At 53.2% G+C, this 26,810-nt stretch overlaps 1 protein-coding gene across 4 annotated transcripts in view; it reads left to right on the plus strand.

Annotated features, from left to right (window-relative positions):
* Positions 1-16,167, plus strand: part of PTPRU (protein tyrosine phosphatase receptor type U) — a 76,423-nt gene extending 60,256 nt beyond the window's left edge. For all 4 annotated transcript variants that reach the window (XM_074850697.1, XM_074850698.1, XM_074850699.1 and 1 more), the window contains 4 exons: positions 6,075-6,200; positions 8,481-8,638; positions 10,384-10,519; positions 13,045-16,167. In XM_074850697.1, the coding sequence (XP_074706798.1) occupies positions 6,075-6,200; positions 8,481-8,638; positions 10,384-10,519; positions 13,045-13,107 (483 nt within the window). In that variant the 3' untranslated portion in view covers positions 13,108-16,167. The remainder of the gene's footprint in view (positions 1-6,074; positions 6,201-8,480; positions 8,639-10,383; positions 10,520-13,044) is intronic.
* The last annotated feature ends 10,643 nt before the right edge of the window (positions 16,168-26,810 follow it).

A 26,810-nucleotide genomic window follows, 5' to 3' on the forward strand; every position in this document is an offset into this window, starting at 1 on the left:
GGCTCTGTGATTGCCTGTGCTTCGTTACTTTTGAAAATCTTGGTTTAGCACTTTGTGATACAGCCATCCAAAGGGCTGGCTCTAAGTCCAGTTTATTTTGATACTTGGTTTTAATGACTCGCTGCTGAGAAAAATTCCTCACGCAGGTGTGTAGGTGCAAATGGAAGAACTGCATCGTCGGCTGTGCTTATTAAACCCTGATACTTGTTTTTCAGTCCGTCCACTGCTTAGGCAAAGGGTTTTCTTGGCTGATAAATGTCCATCGCTCCCGGTGTCAGCCAGCTGCGCTTGCAAACTGTTTGATTTCGGGGGTTTTAGCAAATGCTCTCTCCATAGCACAAGTTACTTTCTCACTCGTCGTTCAAACGGCACCTTCACCTTGAAGGGGCACTTGACGTGTGTTTATTTTTTGGACAAGATCTGCTCGGTAGCGTACTACTGACAGCAGCTGGTCATCAGCAAGTCTGCAAGGCTTGTCTTTTTGGAAAAGAAAACTTGAAGTTCAACAGGTCTTTTCAGCCCTTTGGCGCGAGATAAGCACAGATCTCCGTGTGGTACGAGGGATGTTCATCGTAGCTCCCGTCTCATTCCAGCGTATTGTGAAGAAGTCATTTACTGTTGAGAATAGACCATTTCTGTGTGAGAATATGTAAATAAGATGACAATAAATAGAAGTTCAACTGTTTGCTTCCTGCATCCCTGTGGATTGTCTTGCACAGCCCAACTTTGGAGACCACTGGCTAAGAAAACCCAAGTGAGGAATGATCTGGGTGTCCTCCGCTGGAGAGCGCGTTACAAGCCCAGAAGTCTTCAACCCCTGGTTTGGTACAAGTGACATCCCCCTCTCTGGATTAGTGATTTCAACATTCCTGACTTCATCGGGTATGTCTCCGCCTGTGAACCTTCCTTGAACTAGTGCTCCCACTTTGACCTGCTTCTCAGTGACTTTGTGCAGACCTGGCAAGCTCTCCGACGTTATTGAAGGTCTCTGGTTTCTGTAACCCAAGCCACCAATACAGCAATATCGATTTTAAAGTCACTGGGACAGGGCGTGAGATGAAATAAAGTCACTGGGACAGGGCACGAGCAGCATTTGCCTGCTGCTTCCCGGTGCCAGTTGAACTGGTGTGGGCCTCTTCATCTGGCGGATGGATGCTCCACTTGGGAGGTGGAATCACGTACTCGGCTCTTACCTGGGACTTAACTGAGGGAATCTTTCCATGACTGACTGTGCCAGGTAGCGCTGCATGTTTACTGTGACCTCGTGATCTAATTCCTCCTGAGCACTGTAATCTCTTTGCATCCATGGGTGTGAAGTGTGGAGCACCCTGCAGAGGCGGTGTTCCAGGTCTGCTCTCCCCAAAAAGCGCAATTCCCTTTGTGTGGAAAGGAAGGGGCTCACGAGGCAGCATCTTGTGTAAAGGCTTCGGTGAAAGGCTCTTCTCAAGAGGAAGCCTGAGTAAATGCTGCTGGGAGAGAGAGGTTCTTCCTGCAGTAGGGCCAAGCTGTGACTCCCATAGGACAGAGGTGTGGCTGTGCCGGCGGCAATGCTGTAGCTCTCCCCAGCTGGGCTGTGGGATGGGCAGGAGAAGCCAAGTGTGCTCCCTGCAGCCCCGCTGCCCCTGGCCCCTGGCCTGAGCTGGGGGAGGAAGGGGCATGGCCTCCCCAAGAGCTGTGAGGGACTGGTTTGGTTGGAGTGGCCCTGGGTGCTGGTGCAGCTCCTGGATTAGCCCCAGGGTGGCCTTTTGCTGGGTTTTGCTGAGCGCAGCGCTTGTGCCCGGGGCCTTTGGCTTTCCCGGGCTGGAGCCAAAACCTTCGTGTCCCTGAAGGCAACAACCCCCCCTGCTCCAGGTGTGGAGATGGCGACTGTGAGACTGTAGAGACAGGTCAAGGCAGCTGGGAAAGGTTTATTAGGGAGAAGAAGAGAATCCCCTGGCTGGGGTGTGGGGGCTGTTTGCAGGGGCAGGAGGTGTGACAGGGGGTGGTGAAGCCGTGGCTGGAGCAGGAGCCGCCTCCTGGGTGCCAGCGGGGCTGTGGCTGCAGTGGCGTTTGGGTGGGGGGGGACCGGCACTGCCCCTCGGGGCGGTTGTGCCGGCCCACAGCTCGGTGGGTGTGGAGCTGGTGGTTGCCGATGTCCGGGTGTCATTGTCCTCCTGCACAGCTCCCACCGCCGGCTGAGCCTCAGGGCGTCGTCTTCTCAGGTGGTCTTCCTCCATGTCGGGGCCCAGTGGGGGTGCAGCTGGGGCTCTCTTTCTGGCCCCGGCACGCTGCGTGAACATCGTGAGGAGGTTGGGGTCATCTCTGTTGAAGAGGGGGTTGTGGTAGAAGAGCAGCTACGGAATGCAAAGGAGAGGAGTTAGTTGCCATCACTGCAGGAAGGAGAAAGACAGAGGTCCCATAACTAAGCATCTGCACCAGAAAAGACAAACGTGGGTGGGTATGGAAAAGGGCTCTCCAGGGCATTTTAAACGCCAAGTTTTGGCTGAATCAAATGTTAGGATCGGGTTTTGTTAAGTAATAACCAGCCTTGTGTTTTGGGCTCTTGGGAGCAGAGAAGTGCAGGGTTTTCAAAGGCCTAAAAAGCGATGGAGAAAGCCATCCACCACTAGTTTTCAGGCTCCTCAGCGTGGAATGGACACGTTGGGAATAATGTGAGGCTGGCGTGTATCTTGTCAGCTGATGCCGCGAGAAGATTGAAATGTTTGGTGCAGCCAGATATGGAGCAAACACAAAAAAGGCTTGTTATGATGGGACTGTCTTCTGTTTCACAGGGTCAAAGCAAGCAGAAATAACCCAAATCCATTTTGTCAGCATTTCTGCTCCTCCGAAATCCTGCACCGAGAATTCCTGAAAATGACCCGTGAGCCAAAATCAGGCGATTTTCTCCCAGCCCTATCCTTGCTCCCTACCTTGAGAAGGTTTATTTTATCTGAAGGTGAACCTCTCCCCCTCCCCAGCTGTCCCGAGGGTTCGCTCGTGTGCGGAGGACCTGACGTACCTTGCCCAGAGCAGGCCCTGCTGCTGCTACTGCCTGCAGCTCCTCGATGGAGATGGAGATGATGGAATCCCTCTCCATTTTGCAGAATCCATGGAGGTTGAGTTGGCGAATGAAGCCTCTCATGGACTCAGTTTCAAAGATCTTGCGGTGTCCCCTCCTGCCCAGCACTTCCGTTTGGAAGAGTTCTTTGGCGATGACGATGCAGTTGCCATCGTCTCCCCACCAGATGGACTGGAAGTGCTGGCTGTTGACAACCTCCCAGAGCTTCTGGAGGAAGAGCTGGGCTGAAGCTGGGCTGGTGTTAGCACAGATGTCTTCTAGGAGGAGATGGCATGTCATGGGGGCCCAGGAGTCACCCACAAAAGCTTGGAGGGCATTTCCTTCCGGGAGAGGCCCGGTGGCAGCGTCCCAAGATGCTCCCGTATCCCCTCCTGGACGGCTGGGACAGGGTGAAGCCGGCCACCAAGCTGACCCCTCAGGGTCGGAAGCCCAGGGTGTCTCTGGCGAAGGTGGCTCCATTTTAATTTGTTTTTTCATATCTTGGCTCACGCGTCCATCCATGGCCCTTTCTCTGACTGGTCTGGGTCGTGCCGGTCAGCAGAATGAAGGGCCCTGGTGCCAGGTGCCAACGTCACCGTGACGACTGTGCTGCATCCCAGTGACATGGCAGCCTGGCGCCTGTCTCCTGGCAACAGGAAGGGGAAAACAGAGGAAATTGCTAGAAAGCCCTGTTCCCTTCTCCTGGAGAGAGCCGTTTGGAGCCAAGGAGTGAGCGCAGCTGTCTTTGCTTTTGGCGTGTCCTGCCAGGCCAGTGCTGCGTCCTGTTGGCCCTGGGAGCTGGTGCCCAGGGAGGGATGGGGAAGGCCGCAGTGCTGGGCCTCCAAGTGTCCCGGAGCTGAAGTTTTTCCCTTGGGCACCTCCCCCCCGTGCAGAACTGCCTGTCCCCTCTTCTCTGGAATAAACCCGCCGTGTGATTTCAGTAGCGCTGCTTCTGTCGTGGTGTGCGTGTCCCCAGAGGATGCTCTGAGCTTTCAGCAGGCTCTGCGTGCTGCTCCTGAGAATGAACTGGACATGAGGAAGCGTTTCTTTACCAAGAGGGTGGTCACACCCTGAAAGAGGCTTCCTAGAGAGGTGGGTGATGCCCCACACCTGTCAGTGTTGAAGAGGCATTTGGACCATGTCCTTAAGAACAGGCTTTCACTCTTGGTCAGCCCAGAAGAGTTCAGGCAGTTGGACCAGATGAGAGTTGTAGGTCCCTTCTAATGGAGGTCCTTCTGTTCTATTTGATATAGGACGGTATAACTGAAGAGGTGAGAAGGGGGTTGTGGTGGTGGCTGTTGCCTCTGTGTGCCTCTGCGAGTCCAGAGCAGGGGGTGTGGGTGCAGAGGCAGCAGCCCCGGGTGGCTCTGGCCTGGGCGGGCAGGCTGTGCTGTCCTGGTGCGAGGACGGGGCTCAGCATGGGGCTGCGTGGAGCCCTGGCTGGCAGTGCCGGGTGCCCTGAGCCTGGTGGGCTTTGCTCCCGATGGACCGGAGCTGCCTGGCTTCCCTCTGGGCACAGCGGTGTGGGAGCTGGGCAGACGAAGAGCTTTGCCTGCAAGTGTGGCTGTGAGCCAGAGCAGCGGGCAGGTCGGCCTAGGTGAGGGTGACTGATGCCCCTGCACCCATTTTTCACCTTTATTCACATTTACCCTCATTTGTGCTTAGGTACCCACTGGGCACCAAGTGCCCCTTTGAAAACTCAGCCCTGGAGCAGGGCCACTGTATTCCTGTCCCTCCGCTGTGACCATCCAGCACCTCCCTTCTGCAGCACAAGCATCAGCTATCAGCCGAACCCAGCTGCAGTGGATCACAACAGGGAAGGAGGCAGCAAAACCAATTTTATTTCTCTCTCTCAACCTGTTCTTTCATTCCATGGTCCAGAAACATCCTTCAGCCTCACAGGAGCTGCCCACTCCTGTGCCATGCTCCCACAGGGTGCCAGGCCCCATGCAGCGGCTGGTGTCCCCTGGCACCGTCCAACAGGGACTCTGCTATTTTTCTTCATTATTCAGCCCTGCCTCTCTCTGTGGACGTCTATTCTTCAGGGATGTCTGTGTTACAATATTTAGCTGGATCTTAAATGTTTACCAGTTTAGGACCAACAAGTAATAAATCAACCTTTACAGCAGGCAGCTCTGAAAGGTGACTTAGAGGGTATATCCCTCACTTGAACTACGTCTTGCCGAAGGAAGTTTTAATATCCAAATTATAGCTCTGAGTCTAGAAGGCTTAAAGATCTTGGAGATTTATAGCCCCTATTAATAACCAATTATTTCTCAAACACATTTGCCATGCAGTTAGGCCCAAGCCGTTAGATGACCTGAAATGCTAAATGCCCTGTTAAAGCGCGGTGACAAATGTCATATATTTTGTGTCGATGCTGGTTTCCCAGCTGTCGCGGTGTGAAAACAATTGCATCTGTGACCCTTGAACCGAGCCATCCATCAGTGCTGTGCTGGACACGTGGAGGGGGAGCAGGAGTCGCTCCCCAGCCCTTTCCTGGGCTGCAGGTTGGGATTGATTTGACTTGGCGGGATGTCCTGGCCACGGGACGAGGGGGACTGGCATCCCATATGGCTGGTGCTGCTGATGGCAGAGCAGCGGCTAAAGGCAACGGGGTTTGAGAGCAGACTTGGAGCAGCCAGGCCCTGCTCCATCACAGTGCAGGATCAGGTCTCTGCTGGTGGGGCTGAGGCAGGGTCCATCCTGGACCAGCAAAGTCCATCTCCAGGAGCACCAGCTGTTGTGTTCGTGCAGCGGGGAGAGGGCTTTATGGATGCCAGGGGTTGGACCTGACCTTTCAGCTTCGATCCCTCAAGAAGCTGAGGGACCTTCCATCCATCAGTGTGCTGTGGGTCCTGCGTGAGTAACGGCGTTGTGGGTCCAGCATCCCATCTTGGGGCCACCCCCTCTGCCAGCAGCCCCTCTCCAGCACCAACCACTCTGTTCCACTCAGCGTTGCCTGTGGTGCATGGTGCCCCTTCCCCATGTCCCAGTACATGTTCCTGGTCATGGTGAGCTGTGCTTCTCTCCGCAGCCCTGTTTGCAGTACTGGCCTGAGCCGGGGCTCCAGCAGTACGGCCCGATGGAGGTGGAGTACGTGTCCGGAGCGGCGGATGAGGACATCGTGTCTCGTCTCTTCCGAGTCCAGAACATCACACGGGTGAGGCTCTCTCCTCTGGCTCCGTGCAGGGGGGTCAGGGGGGCTTCACACGTGTCTGTGTGTGTGTGCGCAGGTGCCCCCCAGGCATCTCCCAGTGCAGAGGTCGGGGCTGGGTGAGCTTGTGTGCAGGGGGTGGATTGCTTTTGTTAACCTCTGCATTGAGGAAGGGCTGGGGCATCACTAAGAGCTTCTTTGTGTGAGTGAGGACCTTTCTTGGAGAGCAGAAGGATGATGCATCTAGTGACGCTATGCACGCCAAGAGCTTGTCGTAGCCCAGCCAGGTAATTCTCCGTATAAACTAATAGAATGGTGCTGTAGATGCTGGTGTCTCTTCAGCCTAATCCAGCTCCTCCAGAGGATTCAGCCCCAGCTCTTCACCTGGCACAGAGGAGCCTGTAAAATTGCCGTTGGCTCCATCCAACCTTTCTGGAGTTCACAGCTCCTTGCAAGATGTTAGGTAACCCTGTAGGAAGACCTTTCTCATCCTGCCCAGAGGTCCATCTCTGCCCTGCCACGCATGTATCGCAGGATGGAGGCTCCCCGCGTGGGCATGGCAGCTCCCCTGGGACCAGCAGAGCCCTTTTCCTGCAGGATGAGAAGATCCACACAGGTTTTCACCTGTTGTTGCGTTGATGCTTGGCTGGTTCAGCTTGCCTTTAAATGAAGAGAAATGCAGTGGGATTGGGAAGGGACAGGGACTGCGATGAACAGCCCACATGAGTGCAGAAGTGTACGTGGAAAGAAAAGCTGATTTAACTACAAAAGCCAGACATGAAGAGGTGGCATCCCTGCAGTCTTTAAATCTTTCAAGGGTGGACAAGAGGCTGAGGCTGGTGCCTCAGTGGAGGTCATCGGGCAAATGGGAATTAGGGAGCTTGGAAGGGAGTGTGTGGCTTGGCTGATGGCATGGCTGGGAAGGGTGCTTCAGTGTGGGAGCTGGGGTCGGAGGAGATAAATCCTGATTATTTGGACTCTTAACACTAAGAGGGGTTTGGTTCACGCTCTCTTTGGGGGTATCTGGCATTTTCTGGGTGTCAGCACAAAATCCTTCACCAAATGTGCTTTGCTCTCAGGTGGTACAGTATACCCCATGCTAAATTAAAATGCAGCATGACTGAAATCTTTGGATCTAAGAAGAGAGTTCCCCAGGGAGCCACTTCTTGCCAAGCCCTGCCAGCTGGAGGGGAGCCAGGCATTGGGGGTGTCACAAGTCCTCCAGAGCCAGACAGAGCTTTCACCTGAGCTTCAAAACGGATCCCAAAGCTTTCCTTCCCAGACTGTCAGAGGAGTCTTCTCCTGTTTTAACTTATTTGTTTCATCTTCCCCCTCTGCTTTCCTGACTTCCAGCTGGAAGCAAAAACTCAAGCCCAGGGAGGTCAGCCTGTCCCAGCCATGTCACCAATCCACATGGAAGCTCCTGAAAAGTCCAGAAAAGCCCTTATGCATTGGGATGTGCTGGTTGGATTGGGCACCGAATGCCCCCAACACCTGCTCCCCAGGTTGGGGCTCCCTGCAGAGCCACAGGAATACCTGGTCCCGCTGCTTGGAGATGTTCTGGTGCTTGCCCTGCTCATCATGCATCTGAAGTTGGGTGGATGGGGCCCTCCAGAGCTGGGGATCCCCCATCTGCATTTGATCCCCCCTTTCTCCTCCAGTGTGTGCTCTCCACACATGTGCCACTGAGCCCCAAAATGCAGCTGGAGTGTGTGACCCGTGGTTTCATCCCATCAGGCACTCCTGATGCCCCGAGTACTTCTGAGCCCTGCATCTGCCTGGCTAAAGCCTGGCCTCGTTTAGCTTTGTGGCTGTAATCCTCCTCCTGGAGCCTGCTAACCAGATTAGGTTTCAAGACTAACCAGATTACCAGAGTATTAGGGCGCATTTCCACTGTTCCCTGCCTCCGTGGGTGGCAGCTTCTCATCAGCCTCCTGGTTTACAGCAAACACAACAAAAACACATCTGCATTCAAGACAAGGATGGCATGGAGAAGCCTTGGGGAAGCTCAGGGGTCTGGTAACAGGTTTTAGGAGATACAGAGACAGCCTGAGATGCTGCGAGTTAGGATAAACCATGTCAGTGGAGCTTCTCCCAGGTGGAATGGGGTGGTGGAAGCAGTGTGAGCTGTGGAGGAGAGGGCTCAACTATCTTTTGAAGGACCAGGAGAGAGTTTTCCTCTCTACTACTAATGCATGGCAAACCCCTCTTGCTCTCCATCAGACCTGCAGTGGAGGCAAATGAGGGCAGCCCATGGGTTCAAGCTGATGAGGTTTGCTTTTCTAGTTGCAGGAGGGGCACCTGATGGTCCGGCATTTCCAGTACCTGCGGTGGTCAGCGTATCGAGACACCCCAGACTCCAAGAAGTCCTTCCTGCACCTCCTGGCCCAAGTGGAGAGGTGGCAGAAGGAAAGCGGCGATGGCCGGACCGTGGTGCACTGCCTGTGAGTGTCATCTGGAGAGGAGCAGGCTCTGGTGTGGGGGGAGATGGCACCAGCTCACGGGTCCCCAGTTCTGCCTGGAAATCCTCTAAAAAGTCCTCACGGGTGTGACTTTGTCACAGAATCACAGGATTGTCTAGGTTGGAAAAGACCTAGAAGATTATCCAGTCCAACCAATGACCTAACACTGACCGTTCCCAACTACACCATATCTCTAAGCACTAAGTCAACTTTACTCTTAAACACCTCCAGGGGTGGGGACTCCACCACCTCCCTGGGCAGCCCATTCCAACGCCTGACTACCCGTTCTGTAAAGAAATGCTTCCCAATATCTCGTCTAAACCTTCCCTGGTGCAATTTGAGGCCATTCCCTCTTGTCCTATCACTTGTTACTTGGTTAAAGAGACTCGTCCCCAGCTCTCTGCACCCTCCTTTCAGGGAGTTGGAGAGGGCCAGGAGGTCTCCTCTCAGCCTCCTCTTCTCCAGACTAAACCCCCCCAGTTCCCTCAGCCGCTCCCCAGCAGACCTGTGCTCCAGACCCTGCACCAGCTCCGTTGCCCTTCTCTGGACATGCTCGAGTCATTCAATGGCCTTTTTGGAGTGAGGGACCCAAAACTGAACCCACTCATTGAGGTGTGGCCTCACCAGTGCCGAGTACAGGGGCAGGATCACTTCCTGTCCCTGCTGGCCACGCTATTTCTGATGCAAGCCAGGATGCCATTGGCCTTCTTGGCCAATGTGTCCCCAGTGGCGCGCTCTCTCCCACAACATGAGTTTTGCTTGAGGCACTTTGTGGTCACCACGTCAAACCTCCTCCAGGAGATGGATGTTTGGTGGGAGTGACACCTGCCAGCAGCAACCCTGCCGTTCGTGCCTGTACCCTGCCTTGCAGCGAGGCTCGGCAGAGGTCCCAGCCCTGTCACCATGTCCCGTGCGTGTCACAGGCTCCAAAGGGATGTGGCAGGAGCTGTGCAACTCCCACCACTTGCTTCTCATTGAGGTGGACATGTTCTCCATCCCCCTCCTGCCAGCTGGGTCTGGCTCACACAAACACCCGTGCGTGCTCTCCTCGATGGGACCTAGCACGTTCGCAGATTGGTAGAGACAGCAGGCGAGCCTTTAATCAAAAATTAATTACAGCCTCGTCCATCTTCATTAGTTGAAGGATAATTTGAGAACATGCTTTATAAAACGCTGGCATCATGTTCTCTATTTCTTTCCCCGGTCCCCTTTGCTGCCAGGGATCAGACGTGGTGGTGTGGGATGATTTCAGCCCAGGATGGGGGGAGGTACCCGGTGAGCTCTGCGCTGGGGGAAGCATGGGATGGTTCCTCCAGCCAGCACCACCCAACAGGTCATCAGCCCAGGGTCACCCTGCGGAGGGGAATGGTGTGGTAGAGGGACACAGTGGCTTCCCCAAGGTCCCATGAGGAATTGCTCCGTGGCAGGGCTGGAAACTGGGCCCAGATGTCCAAGATCCAGCTGCGATGGTCCAAAAGGTGTTTTCATGCTCTGTTGTGGCTCTTGTGAGGACCAGAGGGCAGGATCACAGCTCCTGCCACCGTGTGGGTCTGGTTCAGGTCCCCCAGTTTGGGAGGACTGGGGGGTGTGAGCTCCTGCTGTGGGACATCTGGGATGCAGGGATGGATAGAGAAAGGGGGAATTTAGGGGGAAGGGGGAAAATGAGGGAGAAAGAAGATGCTCTAATGCCATGTTCTCACCACGAACACGTGTGTTTCTCCCACCAGGAACGGAGGTGGCCGGAGCGGCACCTTCTGTGCCTCCACCATGATCCTGGAGATGATCAAGTGTCACAACATGGCAGATGTTTTCTATGCTGCAAAGACCCTTCGCAACTACAAGCCAAATATGGTAGAGACCTTGGTAAGCACGAGACACCACACCCAAAACACCTCCTTTCCCACCCCAAATCCTGATGAGCATTGTGGGCATCCTCATGCAGAGCATGTCTGGGCGAGTGTGCCAGCGCCGTGCCGTGGGCTGGGGTGGGCAGGGGGGTGAGGCAGCTCTTGAAAGCAGCCTTGGGCTTGCCTTCATCTCACCGTGCCGACATGCCCTTGGCGTCGGCACTGGGCTTGTCAGAAATCCTTCCCAGGAGTAATAAGGCAGGTTTGCATTAATTCATGGGATGTAATTGCAGCTCTTCAGAGGGTTTGTGGCGCCGGGAGCAGCTCCGAGGTGGAATCAGACAAATTCCTGCTGGAAATATAAAAAGGGAACTGCCTTTTGAGTGAAATTAATTGGTGGAGAAGCTGCTGGGGGCAGCAATGGAGCTGCATCTCATGATGGAGAGGCTGGAGGTGGCAGCGGGTCAGGGTGCAAAGCCTGTGCCCTATTACAGGCCCTTGATAACAGGACAGGGAATGGAGCAGGCGCGTGTCTATCCCCGTGGTGGAGGAATCCAGGTGCTTTGTGATGCTTTTAAAAGCAAGTCAGCCGGAAACGTTTACCCTGCTTAGATTATAAAATCCCTAAGTTGCAAAATGAAATGGTTTTGAGGAGGGGATGTGATTTGCATTAGGAATTAAAGAATGTGAGGGAGGGGAGAGGGGAGCAGAGGGAGGAATACAGATAATGGAAAGATGATGTGACAAGCATGAAGCCACCAGACCCATTGGGCTAAATTGTAAAGGTATTAAAAAAAAAAAAAGGCAACATTTCACATCAGGACACAAGCATCCTCCAGCCTCAAATGAACCCGAACTATCTATTCTGGGAATCCCAATCTACTGGAGTCACTGGGAGGCCGGATCCTCGCCCGACGTAAAGAGCTGCAGCCCAGCAGAGAGCAGCCAGCGCGTAGCAGCTTCCCGCTGCCCGTGCATCTTCCCCCTCAGTTTGCCTGTGGGGTTTATTTTATATGATGATAAATGGAAACAATCCCTTTTCTTAATCCAAAAAGCATTATGTGCTTTTAATCTAAGCTGTCACAGCCTCCTCGCTTTGAAGCCCTTCTCCCCCGCTGCCCGTTCCCACCTGGGGTCCCCGAGCAGCCGCCCACCCGCGTGGGGATAACAGGATTTTCGTGCCGGTGCTGAAGCTGCCGATGAGGATTTCAGATGAGCTCTCCCCTTTTCCTCTCTGCTGTCGCACCCAGGATGCTCCCACGATGTCCCAGTGCTCACAGCGGTGTCAGAAACCTGATTTTTGGTGGGTTTTTCTTCCCCACTCTGGCTGATTTTTGCTGCTTGGATGCTTGAAGGAGACACACCTCATGGAGATGGGCACTTCCAAGGTCCGAGCTCCCCTTGTAGTCTGCTGTGCTGTGAATTGTGTGAGGATGGGAGAGCACAAGAACAAGTCACGTAAAGGAGGACAAGGATGGATGAGACTGTCTTCGCAAGCCCAATTTCAGTGATTTTTGCTATAAAACCAGGAGCCAGCCATGCTGGGCTTTCCCCTCGTGCAGCTGAGGAGCCAGCTATGGGGGCAGCAAAGGGTGGGAAGATGCTGACACTGTCTGTAGCTGTCTCAGGGAAAGGAAGGGGTGGGACAGTGAGCCTTTCCCACTCGCACCCCTTGGCTCTGGCCTGGCCGTCGCAGGCGGGTCAGACTTTGACCTGAGCACCAAAATGCTTATTTGTTTGGCATTTCCCTTGGAAAACTTGGATATTTGGAAGTGAAAGCTCCTGGGACTTCCCTTCACGCCTCTCCCTGCACGCAAAGAAAACGCCCAGACCAAATCCCTGCCAGGGATGGAAAATGGCATTTTTTTTATCTGCAGCAAGAGAATTTGTGATGAGAAACGCCCTGGCAGGGTGTCTCCAGACAATGGATGGAGTGAGCACGGTCCTTATGTGCAGCCTTGCTGAACTCAAAAATAGAGAAACTTCTTGATTTCAGGGCCGAGATTTTATTTCAGACCCCAGATCCCATCCCTCCCATGGCTCTGCCACTATCTGATTGACAGATGTCGATCACTGCAGGGGTGGGGGGGTTCCGTGGGTGAGGCTGGTCGGTGGAGCCCCGCACTGGTGCTGCCTGGTTTGCACCCTGGTGTGGTGAATAAACCATATTTTCGTGGTAAGGGGACATCCCAGTCCTTGTCCGTCCTTCAGGGGACGTGAAGGTGCTGCGTGTCCCCGAATTGCAGGAAATTGAGCGCGTGTGGTGGTGCCTTTGGATCCGGGGGTTGATTCATCCCCCTTCCCCAGGAATGGGTGTTGTTTGCCAAAAGTGGAGTTTCTCCTGGCTGTTTCTTCAGCAGGACTGTCACAGGGGCAGGAGAAGGACACAGCCCCCAGCGAGGGGTGACGTGTGTTCATCCCATAGAGCCCTTCCCAGGCTTTTCCTTAGGGCTACCAAAACTTATTTTGCCTTGAAAAGGGATATCTTTGAGAAATGATTTGCTTGGGATCATAACAACCTTCTTTTTCCTCTCCAAACAGGAGCAGTATCATTTCTGCTACGACATAGCACTGGAATATCTGGAGTCCCTGGAGACCAGATAGCACCTCGCCAGAAGAGAGGCGGCAAGGGCTTGCGCAGGGGTCGTGCCAACCGTGCGTTTCGCACTTGGACGTTGCGTTAGCGCTGAAAGTGAGGAGGGAAACAGCAAAGGGCCCAATGAGAAAACCCATCAGATCAAGAAAAATGAAAGGACGTGGAGACGTGTCAGCCGCTCCCCATCTTCATCCTCCGCTCTCCATATTTTCTTCCCACCCCAAGTGCGTCCGAGCGGCCGCGGGTTGGATGCCACGACTCGTCCCGTCCCTGCTTTGAGTCGCGGTGGTGGGGTCGGAGTGTGCAGGATGCGGCCCCGCAGCGCTGCCTGGGCATCTCTAAAGCAGCTGGAGAGGAGGCCAGGGAGGGGAGGAGGAGGACAGAAGGAGCCGAGGCCGTTTCCCAGCAGGGAAGGCTGGATGTTTGGAGAAGAGATGTTGCTTTTTTAATTGTGCGTGGAATTGAAGCAGCTCTTCCGAGGAGCCCAGATGGCTGCTGGCAGGTTTTGCCCTTGGTGGGGACATGCTCTGACCAGAGCAAAGACCCTGAGAGGAGCTCTTGAGTTTTTGCCCGTTTGCATCATGAGTTTGATCTTCGCTTTTTTTAGTTCTGTGAGTTGCAACCCTTTGTGTATCCAGCCCTGGAAAGAACAGGGGCAAGGGACGGGAGGTGGGGGGTCAGGGCTCGGCAGCTGCCCGGGCTCATGCTGCGGCGCGGGGGGCACTGGGCATGTGATGTCCCTCTGCAGGGACCAACCCAGACCCTTCCTGGCACCCTTGCAAAGCTTTTCAAGTGATGGTTCCCCTACCTCTCCACACCATCTTCTCCATCTGTAGCAATTAATTCCTCCTGGTCTGACCCAAAGGCCATGGGTCCGTTTTTAACCCGTTCCTTGTGAATCGCTGCACATGAGACACCTCCAGTGCCCAGAAACAAAGTCCTCAAAATTCAGGTCCATCCCATATGCCTCCTGGGTGCCGCCCCAGGCAGCTGCCCATCGGTGCTGCTTGGCTTTTGCTGGGGTTGGTGAAGCAGGACAGTGGGTTTTGGTGATGGCATTGGTGTGGGGTGGGCTGTCCTGAAGCCCTGAGCTGTGGCAGTGCTTCGGGGCTGGGTGCAGGGAGGTCCCCACGAGGTCCCCACGACCCCGGTGCCACCCAGGAACAAGCGTACAGGGCCAGTGATTGAAGGTACCTGATACTTTTTTGGCTTCATCCTGCTGCAGGCGGGTGTGAGATGTCACTTTTTCTGTCTGATAGTGTGATAATTACAGGGAGTTCTGCTTACAGCCTGGTTGTAATACAGCTGTGGTGAGGGTTTTCTCTCCCTGCAAATGGCCTCAACAAGGTGCAACCAGAGGGATGCAGGTCTGGCGTCTGCCTCAGAGACTCGAGGAACTGAGGGGAGGTTGCAGAACCCTTCACAGTCATTTTGGGGGGGGATGAAGCAGAACAGTTGAGAAACTATCCTCCATACGCTGAAGGTTGCACATGGACAACCTCATCCTCATTCCCCTCCATGCTCCCCCATCAACCCAAGGCAGGGGAAGCTTCCCTGCCCTGCCTCCCAGAGGCTGGGGATCCCTCTCACCAGGGAGTTTCAGTCAGATCCATATCACAACTGGAAGCTTTGGAAAACACTCTTTGGCTAGACCGAGCTGCAGCCTGAAGGCTGCAGAGCTGAAACAGCTGCGTCCTGGATGAGCAAACCCAGGGGATAATTCCATCCACCTTCCAAGGGTGGAGGAGAGCAACAACCTTGGAGAATGTCCCACCTGCTGCCTTGCAAACACCCAGGGGTGGCGAGCGGGATTTCAGCAGCAGGGGGAGGTTTTGCCCAGACATTTGGCTTTCCCGCCTGCTCCCTGAATAATTCACGTGGCCTGACAATAACTTATTCCAAGGGCTATACAACATTATTCCCCTTCTTTCCATCCCTGCTTTCTAACACTGTTGTGTGCCCATGCTGTCTTGTGACCAAATAGTCTTTTTACCCCACCAGAGCCTGCAAAACAGTCCAGTTACACCAGTACCTGGTAACACCAGTACTCGCATCGCGAGCCTTGACTTGGAATAAATTCGTGTCCTTTTCCCAGTCCCCGTCTCTCTGTAGACATGTCCGTGCTGTCCTAGGGCGCAGCGGGGAAGGCACCGTGTGGTGGGTGCAGAGAGGTCCCAGGGTGCAGAGTTTGTTTGGTTTTGTATGAAAAGGGCTGAGCTGAGCCTCTGAAATTCCTGGGAATAGGCTGATGTTGGCACTGTTCAGCCCTGGAGCCTTGGGGGCTGGAGGGATGCTGCTGCTTCATCCCAGACCTTCCCGGAGCCTGGGCCACCTGCGTCCTCCCTCCGGTCCAGAGGGAAGGAGCATCCCACAGTCCTTCGCAGGTAAAGTGTTGCCAGAAAGAAGAAAAAAGGAAAATTGAAACCACATTTAGTCCTAAAGAGACAACAGAGACTGAAGGTGTTGTACATATGTTTTAAAGGTGAGAAATTTTTTTTTTTTTTTTGATATCTCCTTGCTGGATGTCTCTGGGTTTTTAGGGCATCTCTTGTGAAGGGCAAACTTTGAAATCAAAGTGCTATAAAAACCAACCCATCTCCAACTCCTACTGAGATGCTCATATGACATGAGGCAAGGACATCCTGTACATAGAAATATATATATAGAAATATATATATAAAAATATAAATACTGTTCTTAAGATGGATAATGTTTATTGGTATTACAGATTGGAGTGGTGCTTTTTTTTTAATAAAAATAAAATAACAATTAAAAAAAAGAAAAAAAAATTAAAACCCCAGAAAAACACCAAAGTGGAACGGTTTTGTCTATATGCAGAAAAAGTGACCATGAGAGCTGGCAGCATCCAGGAGCTGCTGCGGAAGGGACTGGTACCATGAGGCGGCCCCACGGCGGAGGAGGACGGTGTGGTGGGACCGAGGGAGGGACATGTCTGATGTGGATTGTACCACGCACATCCAGCTGTTGTTAACTGTTTTTTTATTATTATTTTTGGCTTTCTTTCCTTTTAAGAAAATCAGTTACATAAATAAATGTTCCAAATTTGTGATGGCCTCTGGAGTTCTTTCCCTGGCTCTGGTTGGGGAGCTGTGGTGTGGGGAACCCTGATGCAGGTGCTCACCAAGCAGCTTCTAGAAAAGACGTGTCTTGCTTTTCAAGGGTATTTTGGGGGAGCACGGTTGCAGGGCCAAACTCCAGGCCTGCAAAACCTTCATGGCACGGAAGAGCTGTGTTCACCCATCACCGTGCAGAGGAGACAGGGTTGCCTTGTGCTCGCAGGGCTTTGCTGTGGGTTTTCTCCTGAGAACAGCATGGTGAGGCCTTGGACCAGGCAAGACCTGGCAGCCAACCTGCGGGGGTTGGATGTCCACAACTTCATGCAACACTTCTGATGGAAGTTTTCCATTCCTGGAAAAGGTGTTATGGAGGAAGAAGAAACTGTCAGAGCATTTCCCAGCTGGAAAATGAAATCCTATTGTAAGAAAAGCCTTCAGGAGAAGAAAGCTCTTGCATTGTCTTCGGTGATTTATTTATTGCAAAGCAGCCTTCAGTTAAATGTGTTGTGATATTAAACACTTCCAGTAACACTTGAGTCTTAATTTAATGGAGACCAAGGAAAAAAAAATTCTAATTGACTTGTCAGGACTGTTTTTCATCTTTAATTAAGGTTCGTGAAGGATGCAGTAATTACATTTTACCAATAAATAATAAAAAGGGGGATAACACAAATTAAAACCAAGAACTGCACTTGTGAAGGGCTCTGGGTGTGCATGTTGCCTGTGGGTCAGCCCTTGCCAAGGGTGTCCCTGGGGCTGAGCTTGTTGTCCCCAAGCCCGGCAGTGCTGTCCTGGAGGGCAGGGTGACCTCGAGCAGTGGCTGTGCCCTCGGTGCCAGGGGCCACGAGCTGGGCCACCTCCAAGTGGCCTGTTCCCTGGTGTGGGGGGTTTGGGGCTGTTTGGGAACATTGTCCCCTGCCTGGGGAGGGGTCCACGCTGGAGCAGCTTCCCAGCAAAGCTGTAGCCCCCAAGCCATCAGTAATGTCCCACTACTGCTTGTTCCTTCCCTGTCCCACTTGCTAGCCATGGTGGTGACCGTACAAAAAAAACAACCCTGAAAGCAAACTAAACTGGAAAGCATCTGATAAATTTGCATCTCTGAAGAATAAGAGAGAGAGATCGAGCCTTCTGCCAGGTTATTCCTGGCTCCCCTGCAGCAAACAGCCTGGCCCCAGGGCACACAGCTGGGCTGGCCACTGCCTTGGTGGCTCATCCATCCAGAGCCACTTTTGGTTTCTTCGGTACCTGGTCACCCTCCTCCTTGTGGTCCCCTCCCCATTGGAGCTGGAGCCTCGCTCTTCCCAAGCTGTATTTCAGCCACAGCTCGTTGGGCACTCGCTGTCACTGGCTGCTAATGATGAAAAAACCCTTCCCCTGGTTTTATGAAAGCCATCATTCCATCGGCTGGGCTGTGATGAAGAGAGAAACAGCAGCTGCTCCCTGGGGCCCTGCTCCCACCAGGGATGATGAACTGCCCCTTCTCTGCTATGCCCCATTAAGGTAAAAAAAGGAGCTGTTTCTGTGGGGACAAGGGTGGTGGTGATCAGGTTTGGTGGCTCTCTGAGGCCCCCGGAGCTTGGGGAGGTGGCTGGTATCTCTTTCCTTCCTTGTTTTATCCCTGCAACATCTCGAAGAGGCATGGACAGCTCAGGAGAGCCCTGTGGAGCGGGGGCAGGACCAGAAGTCCAGGTCCCTGTCCCGTGGAGAAGTCCCATGGAGATAGTTGTCCTTCCTGTCCCAGCTCTGGCTCATCAGCATGTCCTGGTGAGTGACGCGTTGGGGAGTGGCCGAGGGATGGGGTCGGGATGGAGTGAAATGCTCCTTTCCCCAGTCCACAGAGCCAAGAGTGCCTTGGCATGGCTGCAGGTCTCCCCGCAGCTCTCTGCCAGGCATGGATGGATTAGAGCCGTTTAAAAGGAGCACTTTGCATTTCAATAACTAATCCAAATGTGCTGTCCAATGCCCAACTTTTGGCCCTTGGGAATTACTCGCCAACTCAATGCCTCCTTTGTGCTGTTATCTGCAGCACACACGCCCTGGTAGAGCTGGTAATTTCCCTAAGCCAATGTCATGGTATTGTTGGAGGTGACTTGGATATTCTTGTTCTGTTCACAGGCTCATTCCCTAATCCGGGCTGGCAGACGGTGCTGGATGTGCTGGGGGAGCTTGGCTCTGGCCCCCGGCTGGTGTTCAGCAGTAGCTGCAGAGGTGGCAGGCGGGGCCCCTTGTCCCCATCAACCCCTGTCCTCCTTCCCAGAGGGGCCAGTATTCCCAGTGGATGCTCAGCTCTGTCCTTGCCAGTGACCATTCTGCCCCGCTGGTGTTCCCCGTGCCGTATTTCTGGATATCACCCTGTTTCTCACAGCAGCTACATGGGATGGAGAAATGTGCTGTTCTTCCTGGGACAGGAGCAACCCACGTTTCCCTCCTTCCTCCTCTCTGGTGCAGCAAGTAATTGGGCGTGCAGGGAGGTTGTTCCTTGCACCAACACCCCTGTTCTGGGGGCTGCTCAAGGTGGTGGTGGCACCACTGGTGGTGGGGGTTGTGGGAAAAATGAATTTAAGATATCCCCCAGGAGTCTTTGGCTCATGAGATCTGCAGGCAGAGCCCTTGGAGAGCACGTTGCCCCAAGCATGTTTTTAGGACATGGGAAGTGTTGTCAGGATGGTGCCCAGGTCTCATCCACCCATCTCAGTGGGTGGGGTCAGCCGGTGCTCAAGGGACATGACCAAGGTAGCCAAAGGAGAGCAATTCCCACAATTCCTTTGAGAAATTCCTTTTCCCACTTCTCCTCCGGTGCTTCAGGCAAAATGGGTCCCCACCCCTGTCCCTCCAGTTTGCCGTCTCAGGTTTTGTCCTGTTCCTTTTATATGTGGCATTTTAAAAGTTGTCTTGAGTCAAGGGTGAGGGCAAAAGCAGGGCTGGGGGAAGGGTGTGTCAAAACGCCAGATTAACCTTGGCAGATTAATTCATTAAAGCAAAACCCAAATTCAATTAGTTACAGTGGTCCATTTACTGCCTGTGGTGTATCTGCAAGGCCAAGTGCTCAGGCTGGGCAGATCATCTCCATCCCCTCTCTGCTCCTCAGCCCCCAAAGTCCCTGCTGAGCATCAACACTTCCCAAGCCTCTCTGATGAGGCCAGAATGGGGACAAGCATGTCACACTCCTGTCCCCAGGGCAGAGCCACTGGGACAGCTGTCCATCCTTGCTTTGCAAATGAGCCCAACCACCTGGATGGGTCGTGAGCGCTTGGTCCCTTGATGGCACCAAAATGTGGCCCTGGGGACCAGTGGGCGGATGGGGGGTGCTCTCTGCACGCGGGGCTCTGGGGTACTCCTCAAGCTCCATGTTGGCCTCTGCTGACATAGGGCCCATGCGTAAGAAGTTTTAACCCCAGTTTGTTTCTTCTGTGCTCCCAGCAGCAGCAGCACCAGAGCTCACCTCTGAAACTGGGAGCTGGAGCAGTGCGGACGGGCGAGCTGGGATGCCACACTAACCCCGCCATCCAACACGTACCATGTTTCAGCTCCATAATTCAGACTGTCCCGATAAGATATCACTGGGTTTCAGTTACCTTATTCTCAGCCCTGTGGGTGTGTGTGGAGATGGAGAGTTCCCGCATCCATTCGGAGCATCATCCCAAAATCCAGGAAAGCCCCAAACTAGCCAGTGTTTCACCTGGGGTGCTCATACTCTCTTGCTGTGGTGGTGAGCTCCCCAGGAGAAGCAAACGGAAAGATCCCTTCTGCTAATATTAAAAGAAAAAAGAGCCCCCACACCCTATCATTTCTGTTTTAAGCCCAGGGCGGTGCCTGATGTCCCGTGGGAGGAGGGTGCGAATTCGGCAGCGGCCGGGTCCAGGCTGAGGGTTTCTGTCTTCTCCAACAGTGGCTGTGGGAGCCAGAGCCTGGAGGAGGAGAAGGGTGAGACATTTTGCCTTGATGTTTCCCCCCACCCGCTGCTTTGGTTGTTAACACAGGGCTGCCTTAACCCCGCACAGCAGCGAGCTGGGATTTCCCACTGGAAAAGTGCTTTGCTGGAAATGCTTTGCTAACTTCTTGGGCAGCTGAGAGCAGACGGAGCTTGAAACACAAGGAAAAAGCAGAAGCAATTTGTGGTCATGACTGGTTTTATAGCATGAACTGCTGATAAGGATCCTGCAAGTTCTCCTCCTGCTGAAATTTCCCTAAATTTTTGACTTTCAGGAGGAAAAATAAAAAAGAAAACCAGGTCTAAAATTGATCCATTTCTATAAAAACCAAATCCCCTGGGGAGAAAATATGTATTACTACTAATGTTGTTTGGTTCGTTTTTTTGGAAAGAAGTGTGTGGAGGGGCCCTGGGTGGGATTACCTTGTGGGATGACCTTGTTCCCACCGACAGCCCGGCTCCTCAGGGATGCCCACAGCATTTCTTCCTTGATGGGCACGGGGAGTGGAGGCTGAAGAGCCCCATCCAGGGTTGTGCTCAGCTCCCCATGTCCATACAGCAAACCGGCAGCACAGACACCACACTTTGCCAGAGACTTCCCATCTCTCCAGTGCTGCAAATGCAGTAGGGTAATTTATTTAAGTAGCTTTAATGGTGCTGTAATCCGTATGCTGATAGTGTCACCTCTAAATGTTCCATCAAAAGGCTCAATAGGAAGAATTTGTATTTCGAAATAAATATTTCCTCATGGTGTGCAAAATATCTAATCATGTATTTATCCTTAAGTACTTCCAAAAGTCAACATAATTATTCCAGTCCCATTAAGTTTAATTTGCAGTAAATTATGCATTTAGCTTTAAGTTGAGGTTGCTGGTTAGAGTCAAGATAAAGCTCCTGCTATTTATAAAGCAGTATTTCAACACGGATATAAAATACAAATAGTTGGACAAGAAGATCCTGCTAGGAAAGTTTGGGGAGAATTTCAAATAGGGAGGCTAACAAAATATCTGTAGAATAAGTGTCTAATCACAGATGTGTAAGCACACTCAGTCAACTAAAATGAACTCCCAAACAGCTTACAGGGGCTTGGGCTGCCAAAAGAATTTTCCTTCAGCTAGAAAATTTGGGCTTTTTCTAGGACGCGGTTTTGAAAAACAAATTAATCATTTAACTTTCCTCTTAGTGTCGTGTCTTTGAGGTTTACAGGACAGGGAAGCTGTTCCCGCTGGAAGAGGTAGAACAGCTTTTATTTGTGATTTATCTGTAGTCTCGGATGTCCCTGCAGATTAACGGCACCAGATAATTGATCGGCCCCTCTCTGAGCAGCCCGAAGCCCTTTGAGTCAATAGGAAATCTCTGCTGGCCAAGGTGGGTGCTCAGTCTGCCCTTCCATGTTAATGGTTGCTGGAGCCACATCTCCATGTGTTGGACCCATATCTCCATGTGCTGGACCCCATCTTCATGTGCTGGACCCACGTCTCCATGCTGCAGACCCTCTGCACTTTGGGGTCAATGGCCAAGTGACATTTTTCTATCCAGTCCCAGCAGGTAAAGAAGGTCATGGGAGGACTTTTAATCCCAAAGAGACTGCGTTGGTGGTGCCAGTGGACTGAAAAATTGCCTGTTTACTGTCACGCTGAAGCGTAGTCCCTCGGGTAAGGCAAGAGCAGAGGGATCTGGGTTGACCGCTTGATTTTGTTGGTGGTTCTTTGGGGGGACCCTCAGGACAAGATCTCTCAGCACTTCACCTCTCCCTTCCTAAACCCAGGATGACCTTGTCTGAGCTGGAGTCGATGGGTGGCTCCCCTCTGTGTGGCATCACTAGGGAAGGGCTCAGGGCAGTCCCCTGTACTGGGCAGAGCATCTCCCATTGCCCACTGTCACCCTGGGGACAATGATCCTGACGTCCTCCTGCCTTCCCTGCTGTGACAGAGCTCTTGGCCAAGGACAGCACAGTGCTTACCGAAGCAGGACTTGCTCAGGGCGCCTGGGATGCTGTTGCTGCTCATTAAAAAGGGCTCAGCTGGTTGGTAAAGTTGCCAGATTTCTAAAGAGGAGGCACTCAGCCGTGTCTGAACTTCAGGCCTCTCTTGGGGGCAGTCAGAGATGAATGCACCCAAAATTACTAAGGATTTAGGAAAACGAGGGCCTGAAGCATCCCCACAGGGATGCACGAAGGCTGCAGCCAGGTCAGCAGCAGGGTGAAACTGTCCCTGGGACTCAGGAAAATGGTCTGCTGGGAGCCTGGAGTTTGAAGCTGAAAAATCAATGCAGCCCAAAGGAGCAGTGCCCATGGCAGTTGCATATTCAGGTGGTTCTGGGGCGGTTTTGCCTGCAGCAGTGGGATTTTGGCTGAGCACTGGGAGGGCTCAGGCACATTTCTCCCTCACAGTGGGGTGGGAGGTGCAGAAAAACACCCCGTGCATCCATCAGCCGAGCCCACATCACCATCTCCACGCCAGCCCCACGCCGCCGCCGTCCCCCCGCTGCTCAGCTGCCACTCGCACCGATTTTTCTCTTTCTCACGCTGAGCCCTGAAACTTTTTCACTGCCGTTTGAGTGGAAGCTTCCTGCTGCTTCCCCGGGGTGCCAGTGCTGTTTTGTTTTCTAATCTGGGACATGAAAGGCAGCACCATCTCCCTGGCACCCGACGGGCCATGTACTTTACTCCATACACCTCGAAATCCCCCCGCCTCGAGCCCTGCTGCGGCGCAGCAGCGGGTGGGTTTCTCGGGATGGCTTTGAACTTGGCTGTTCATCCCCCGCCGGTCACAGTGTGGGCTCATGGTAGCAGGCTGTCGTCAGAGCAATCATCCCCTAATGAAACAGCACGCGAGCACCTCGGGCAGCCCACGCCAGTGCTGCCTATTGATCAAGCTTTCACCATTCTTAAATGGGTGGTGTTTAAAAAAAAAACCAAAACAGAATATGGAGCAGCTCGTCTCTCCCTGCTCTGTGGGTCACTTAATGCGGTTTGAAGAGGGATTGGCTGACTTGGCATCTCCAGGATTTTTCTTTTTATAAAATCAAAATTAACTAAAAATGTCTGGCTGGGAACTAGGTCTCATAACCCCCCTTTTTTTTTGCCAGGACTAGCTTTACAGTGAGAAGTGTCTAGATCATGATGGGGAGGCTGAGGTGGCTGTGGGAAGGTCTGGGAAGGGGGTTCAGGAATCACAGAATCACAGAATCATCTCGGTTGGAAAAGCCCTTGAAGCTCCTCCAGTCCAACCCTGAACCTCACACTGACTGTTCTCAACTCCACCAGATCCCTCAGCGCTGGGTCAACCCGACTCTTCAACCCCTCCAGGGATGGGGACTCCCCCCCTGCCCTGGGCAGCCCATTCCAACGCCCAACAACCCCTTCTGCAAAGAAATCCTTCCTAAGAGCCAGTCTGACCCTGCCCTGGCGCAGCTTGAGGCCATTCCCTCTTGTCCTGGCGCTGGTTCCTTGGCTCAAGAGACTCATCCCCCCTCTCTGCACCCTCCTGTCAGGGAGTTGTAGAGGGCCATGAGGTCTCCCCTCAGCCTCCTCTTCTCCAGACTAAACCCCCCCCAGTTCCCTCAGCCGCTCCCCATCAGACCTGTGCTCCAGACCCTGCACCAGCTCCGTTGCCCTTCTCTGGACACGCTCGAGTCATTCAATGGCCTTTTTGGAGTGAGGGGCCCAAAACTGAACCCACTCATCGAGGGGCGGCCTCACCAGTGCCGAGCACAGGGGTCAGATCCCTTCCCTGTCCCTGCTGGCCACGCTAGTGCTGATACAAGCCAGGATGCCATTGGCCTTCTTGGCCACCTGGGCACACTGCTGGCTCATTACCAATCCCCCCCAGGTCCCTCTCTGACTGGCAGCTCTCCAGCCACTCCTCCCCAAGCCTGTAGCCCTGCTGGGGGTTGTTGTGGCCCAAGTGCAGCACCCGGCATTTGGCCTTAGTGAAACTCCCCCAGTTGGCCTCAGCCCATCGCTCCAGCCTGCCCAGATCTCTCTGGAAGGGAAAGGCTGTCCCTGAGCTTGGCCCCAAAGATGTCAGTGGCTCTGCAGGTCCCTGGGAATTCACTGGGGTCCTGGCAAGCATGTGGATGGTGCACTGTTGGGCAGGATTCAGGAAGTTGTTGCTTCAGTGAAGGATTAGAAAGTTGAAAGAGATTTTTGTCTACGTAAACCTGTACCGTCATCCACGGGTGCGTCAGTCCCTGCCTCCTTCAGGCTCCCTTTCTGCCTCTTTCTCATGCAGTCGTCTCTGGCTGTGAGCACGTCTGGCATAGGGAGGAAGGAGAGCTGGCTGCAAACACCAACGGCCGGTGCAAATAGGATTGGAGGTGACTCGAGAAATGTTGCTTCGTATGCAAACAAAGTTTCCTCGGGTGAAAATTGCCAAGGGGAAGGAGAGGAGAGCTGGCGTTGCAGGAGCAGGCAGCACCGCGCAACCAGCTGCTCTCCTCTCTGATTGCTTTCCCCCAGCCTAGACTAAAGGTGTTTTCAAGCTAATGTGCCACATTTGGACTTGATATCAGTCTGCCAATCTCAACACCGATACACGGCCCGCCAGTCTAATTTGGCCAGTGGAGCCTGGTTCTGGTGTCAGTCCCCCGCCGCCGGCCAGCAGTATGGCCGCAGCACTGTACGGCAGCGTGAAGCTGTGCAATGTCAGCTCTGATGAGATTTTTTTTAACTTGTAGGACATGCACAACCGCAAATCTTTTTGCACCTGAATAGCACCAGCTATCAAACTCATTTTGTCGGATTTGTGGTGTCTGGTGAGACTCACGGAGCACTCCCGGGCCCCATCCTGCGGGCAGTGCTGGCTGCCTGCGGCGGGGTGGGTACGGCCGGCAGCCGGGCTGGTGGGCTGCGGGAGGTGGGCAGGAGAGGCTGGATCCTGCTGGAGGGAGAGTGGTGCTTCCCGCCGGGGGGCTGCAGCCGCATCCGATACACCACGCTGAGGTAGATGCTTTGCTAATTCACAGGGAGCCGGGCAGCTCACCCTGGGGAGGTGGGTGAACATCAGGGGCTCGGGCTGAAGCAGGAACTTCAGCACTGACATGTAGAAACTTTTCCAGAGGAGTAATCATTTCACAGCAAATTTAACACTTAGGTGTTTTGGGGGGGTTATTTGTGTTTGTTTTTTCTTTTCTTGTTTCTTTTTTTCTTTTTTTTTTTTTTAAGGAGAACATACTTCACCAAGTCAAAAAAATTTTGCTGAATAGGCACTAGAGACCGAATTCCCTTTGGGTATTTCTTCATCCACTCTTTTGGAGCTAACCCAGCACCTTCTAATCAAATCCCAGAGATGCTGCCTGATGCCCAGGTACCCAGGTGCAGCCCCTGCCAGAGCAAATGGGGAAACACTCCATTCTGGGGGAAGGGTGTGTGTTTATGTTGAGAGCAATGCCCTCAGCTCCCTGCAACCCTGTTTGCAGGGTAAGGACTATCCTCAGTCCCAAGAGGCTGCGGAGAAGCAGGGACAGATGAAGGGTTGGGCGAAGCAGAAATGAAATGCTGCCTCCAAGGTCATGAAGCCGGTCAATGAAACAGCCAAGAGTCACACACTGAGCTCGTGTGTTTTAGGTGATCTTCAGATCGAGTCATGCTGTTGTGCAGTGCCAAGGTATGTGCTTACTATCAAATCATATTCCCCTTTGTTGCTTTCTCTTTCCTGAGAGCTTTTGGAGACCATTAAAAGAAACAAGAGGTGTTTGCAAGGTTAAGAGACTCAGTGTCTAAAGTTACCATAAAGGTTTGCAGTAATTTACAGCTGTAGGCAGCAAGCACTCTTCATGGGGGGAAGGGAAATGCAATTTAAGAGAACAGAAATAAATAAGAAGCCGCAGCAGCTAACACTCTCTGATTTAATCCCCAGCCCACGAGAAAGATTTATTCCGTTATCTGACAGTTTGATCACTTCAGGAATCCCATAGGTCAATGCATATCTGCTGTTATTATCTCTGGGCTGTTTCCACCAAGATGCACAGGGAAGATTTGTTAAAGAAATGAACCAAAGAGGGGTGCTGATAGGGGTGTAATAGATGGGACCCCCTGAGACCCTTGTCATGGAGATAACCCGGGTGATGCTTCTACACAGTGGCCTGTATGGGTTGCTCTGTGCTGTGGATGGGAGGGAAACCTTGTGGGGTGCAAGGAAAGCTTGAACCTAAATGCCTGCTTGGAAATAGAGAGGATGAAGAGCTGGCGTGTGTGTGGGGGTCGGTGCAGCTGGAGCAGCCTCTGCCCAGCACCCCCACTGTGCCACGGGCTGGTCTCCATGCAAGGGGTGCAGATCGATGGGCAGAGCTGGAAGACCCTGGAAGCCGATATCGTTCAGTGTCTGCAAACTGCTCTGGGGGCTTATTTCCACCTGCAGCCCCTGGTCCTCCACAGGCAGCTTCCTCTCACACGGATCTCTGTTACCCCACTGAATTTGGAAGGTAAAAGTCTGGCCACTGAGGAGGTTCTGGGATCAGAGGGGCCAAATCCCTTTGTGCAAGGGGAATCTGCTCTCTGCTATGGGTCTGAGCCCCCACACAGCAGATGCTGGTGCCTCCTACTACCTTTGGTGGGGGTGAGCAGGCAAGTAGGAGGGAACACTTTGCACACTCATTTGCAAAGAGGCACCCAGAAAAGGGAAATTTGGTCATGAGTGGTGGACAAGCCCAGAATACAGCATGGAGGAGCCATATGAGACCAACGTTAGGCACCCAATCT

This window comes from Strix aluco, chromosome 26 (assembly GCF_031877795.1).
Source record: "Strix aluco isolate bStrAlu1 chromosome 26, bStrAlu1.hap1, whole genome shotgun sequence".
Taxonomy (NCBI): domain Eukaryota; kingdom Metazoa; phylum Chordata; class Aves; order Strigiformes; family Strigidae; genus Strix; species Strix aluco.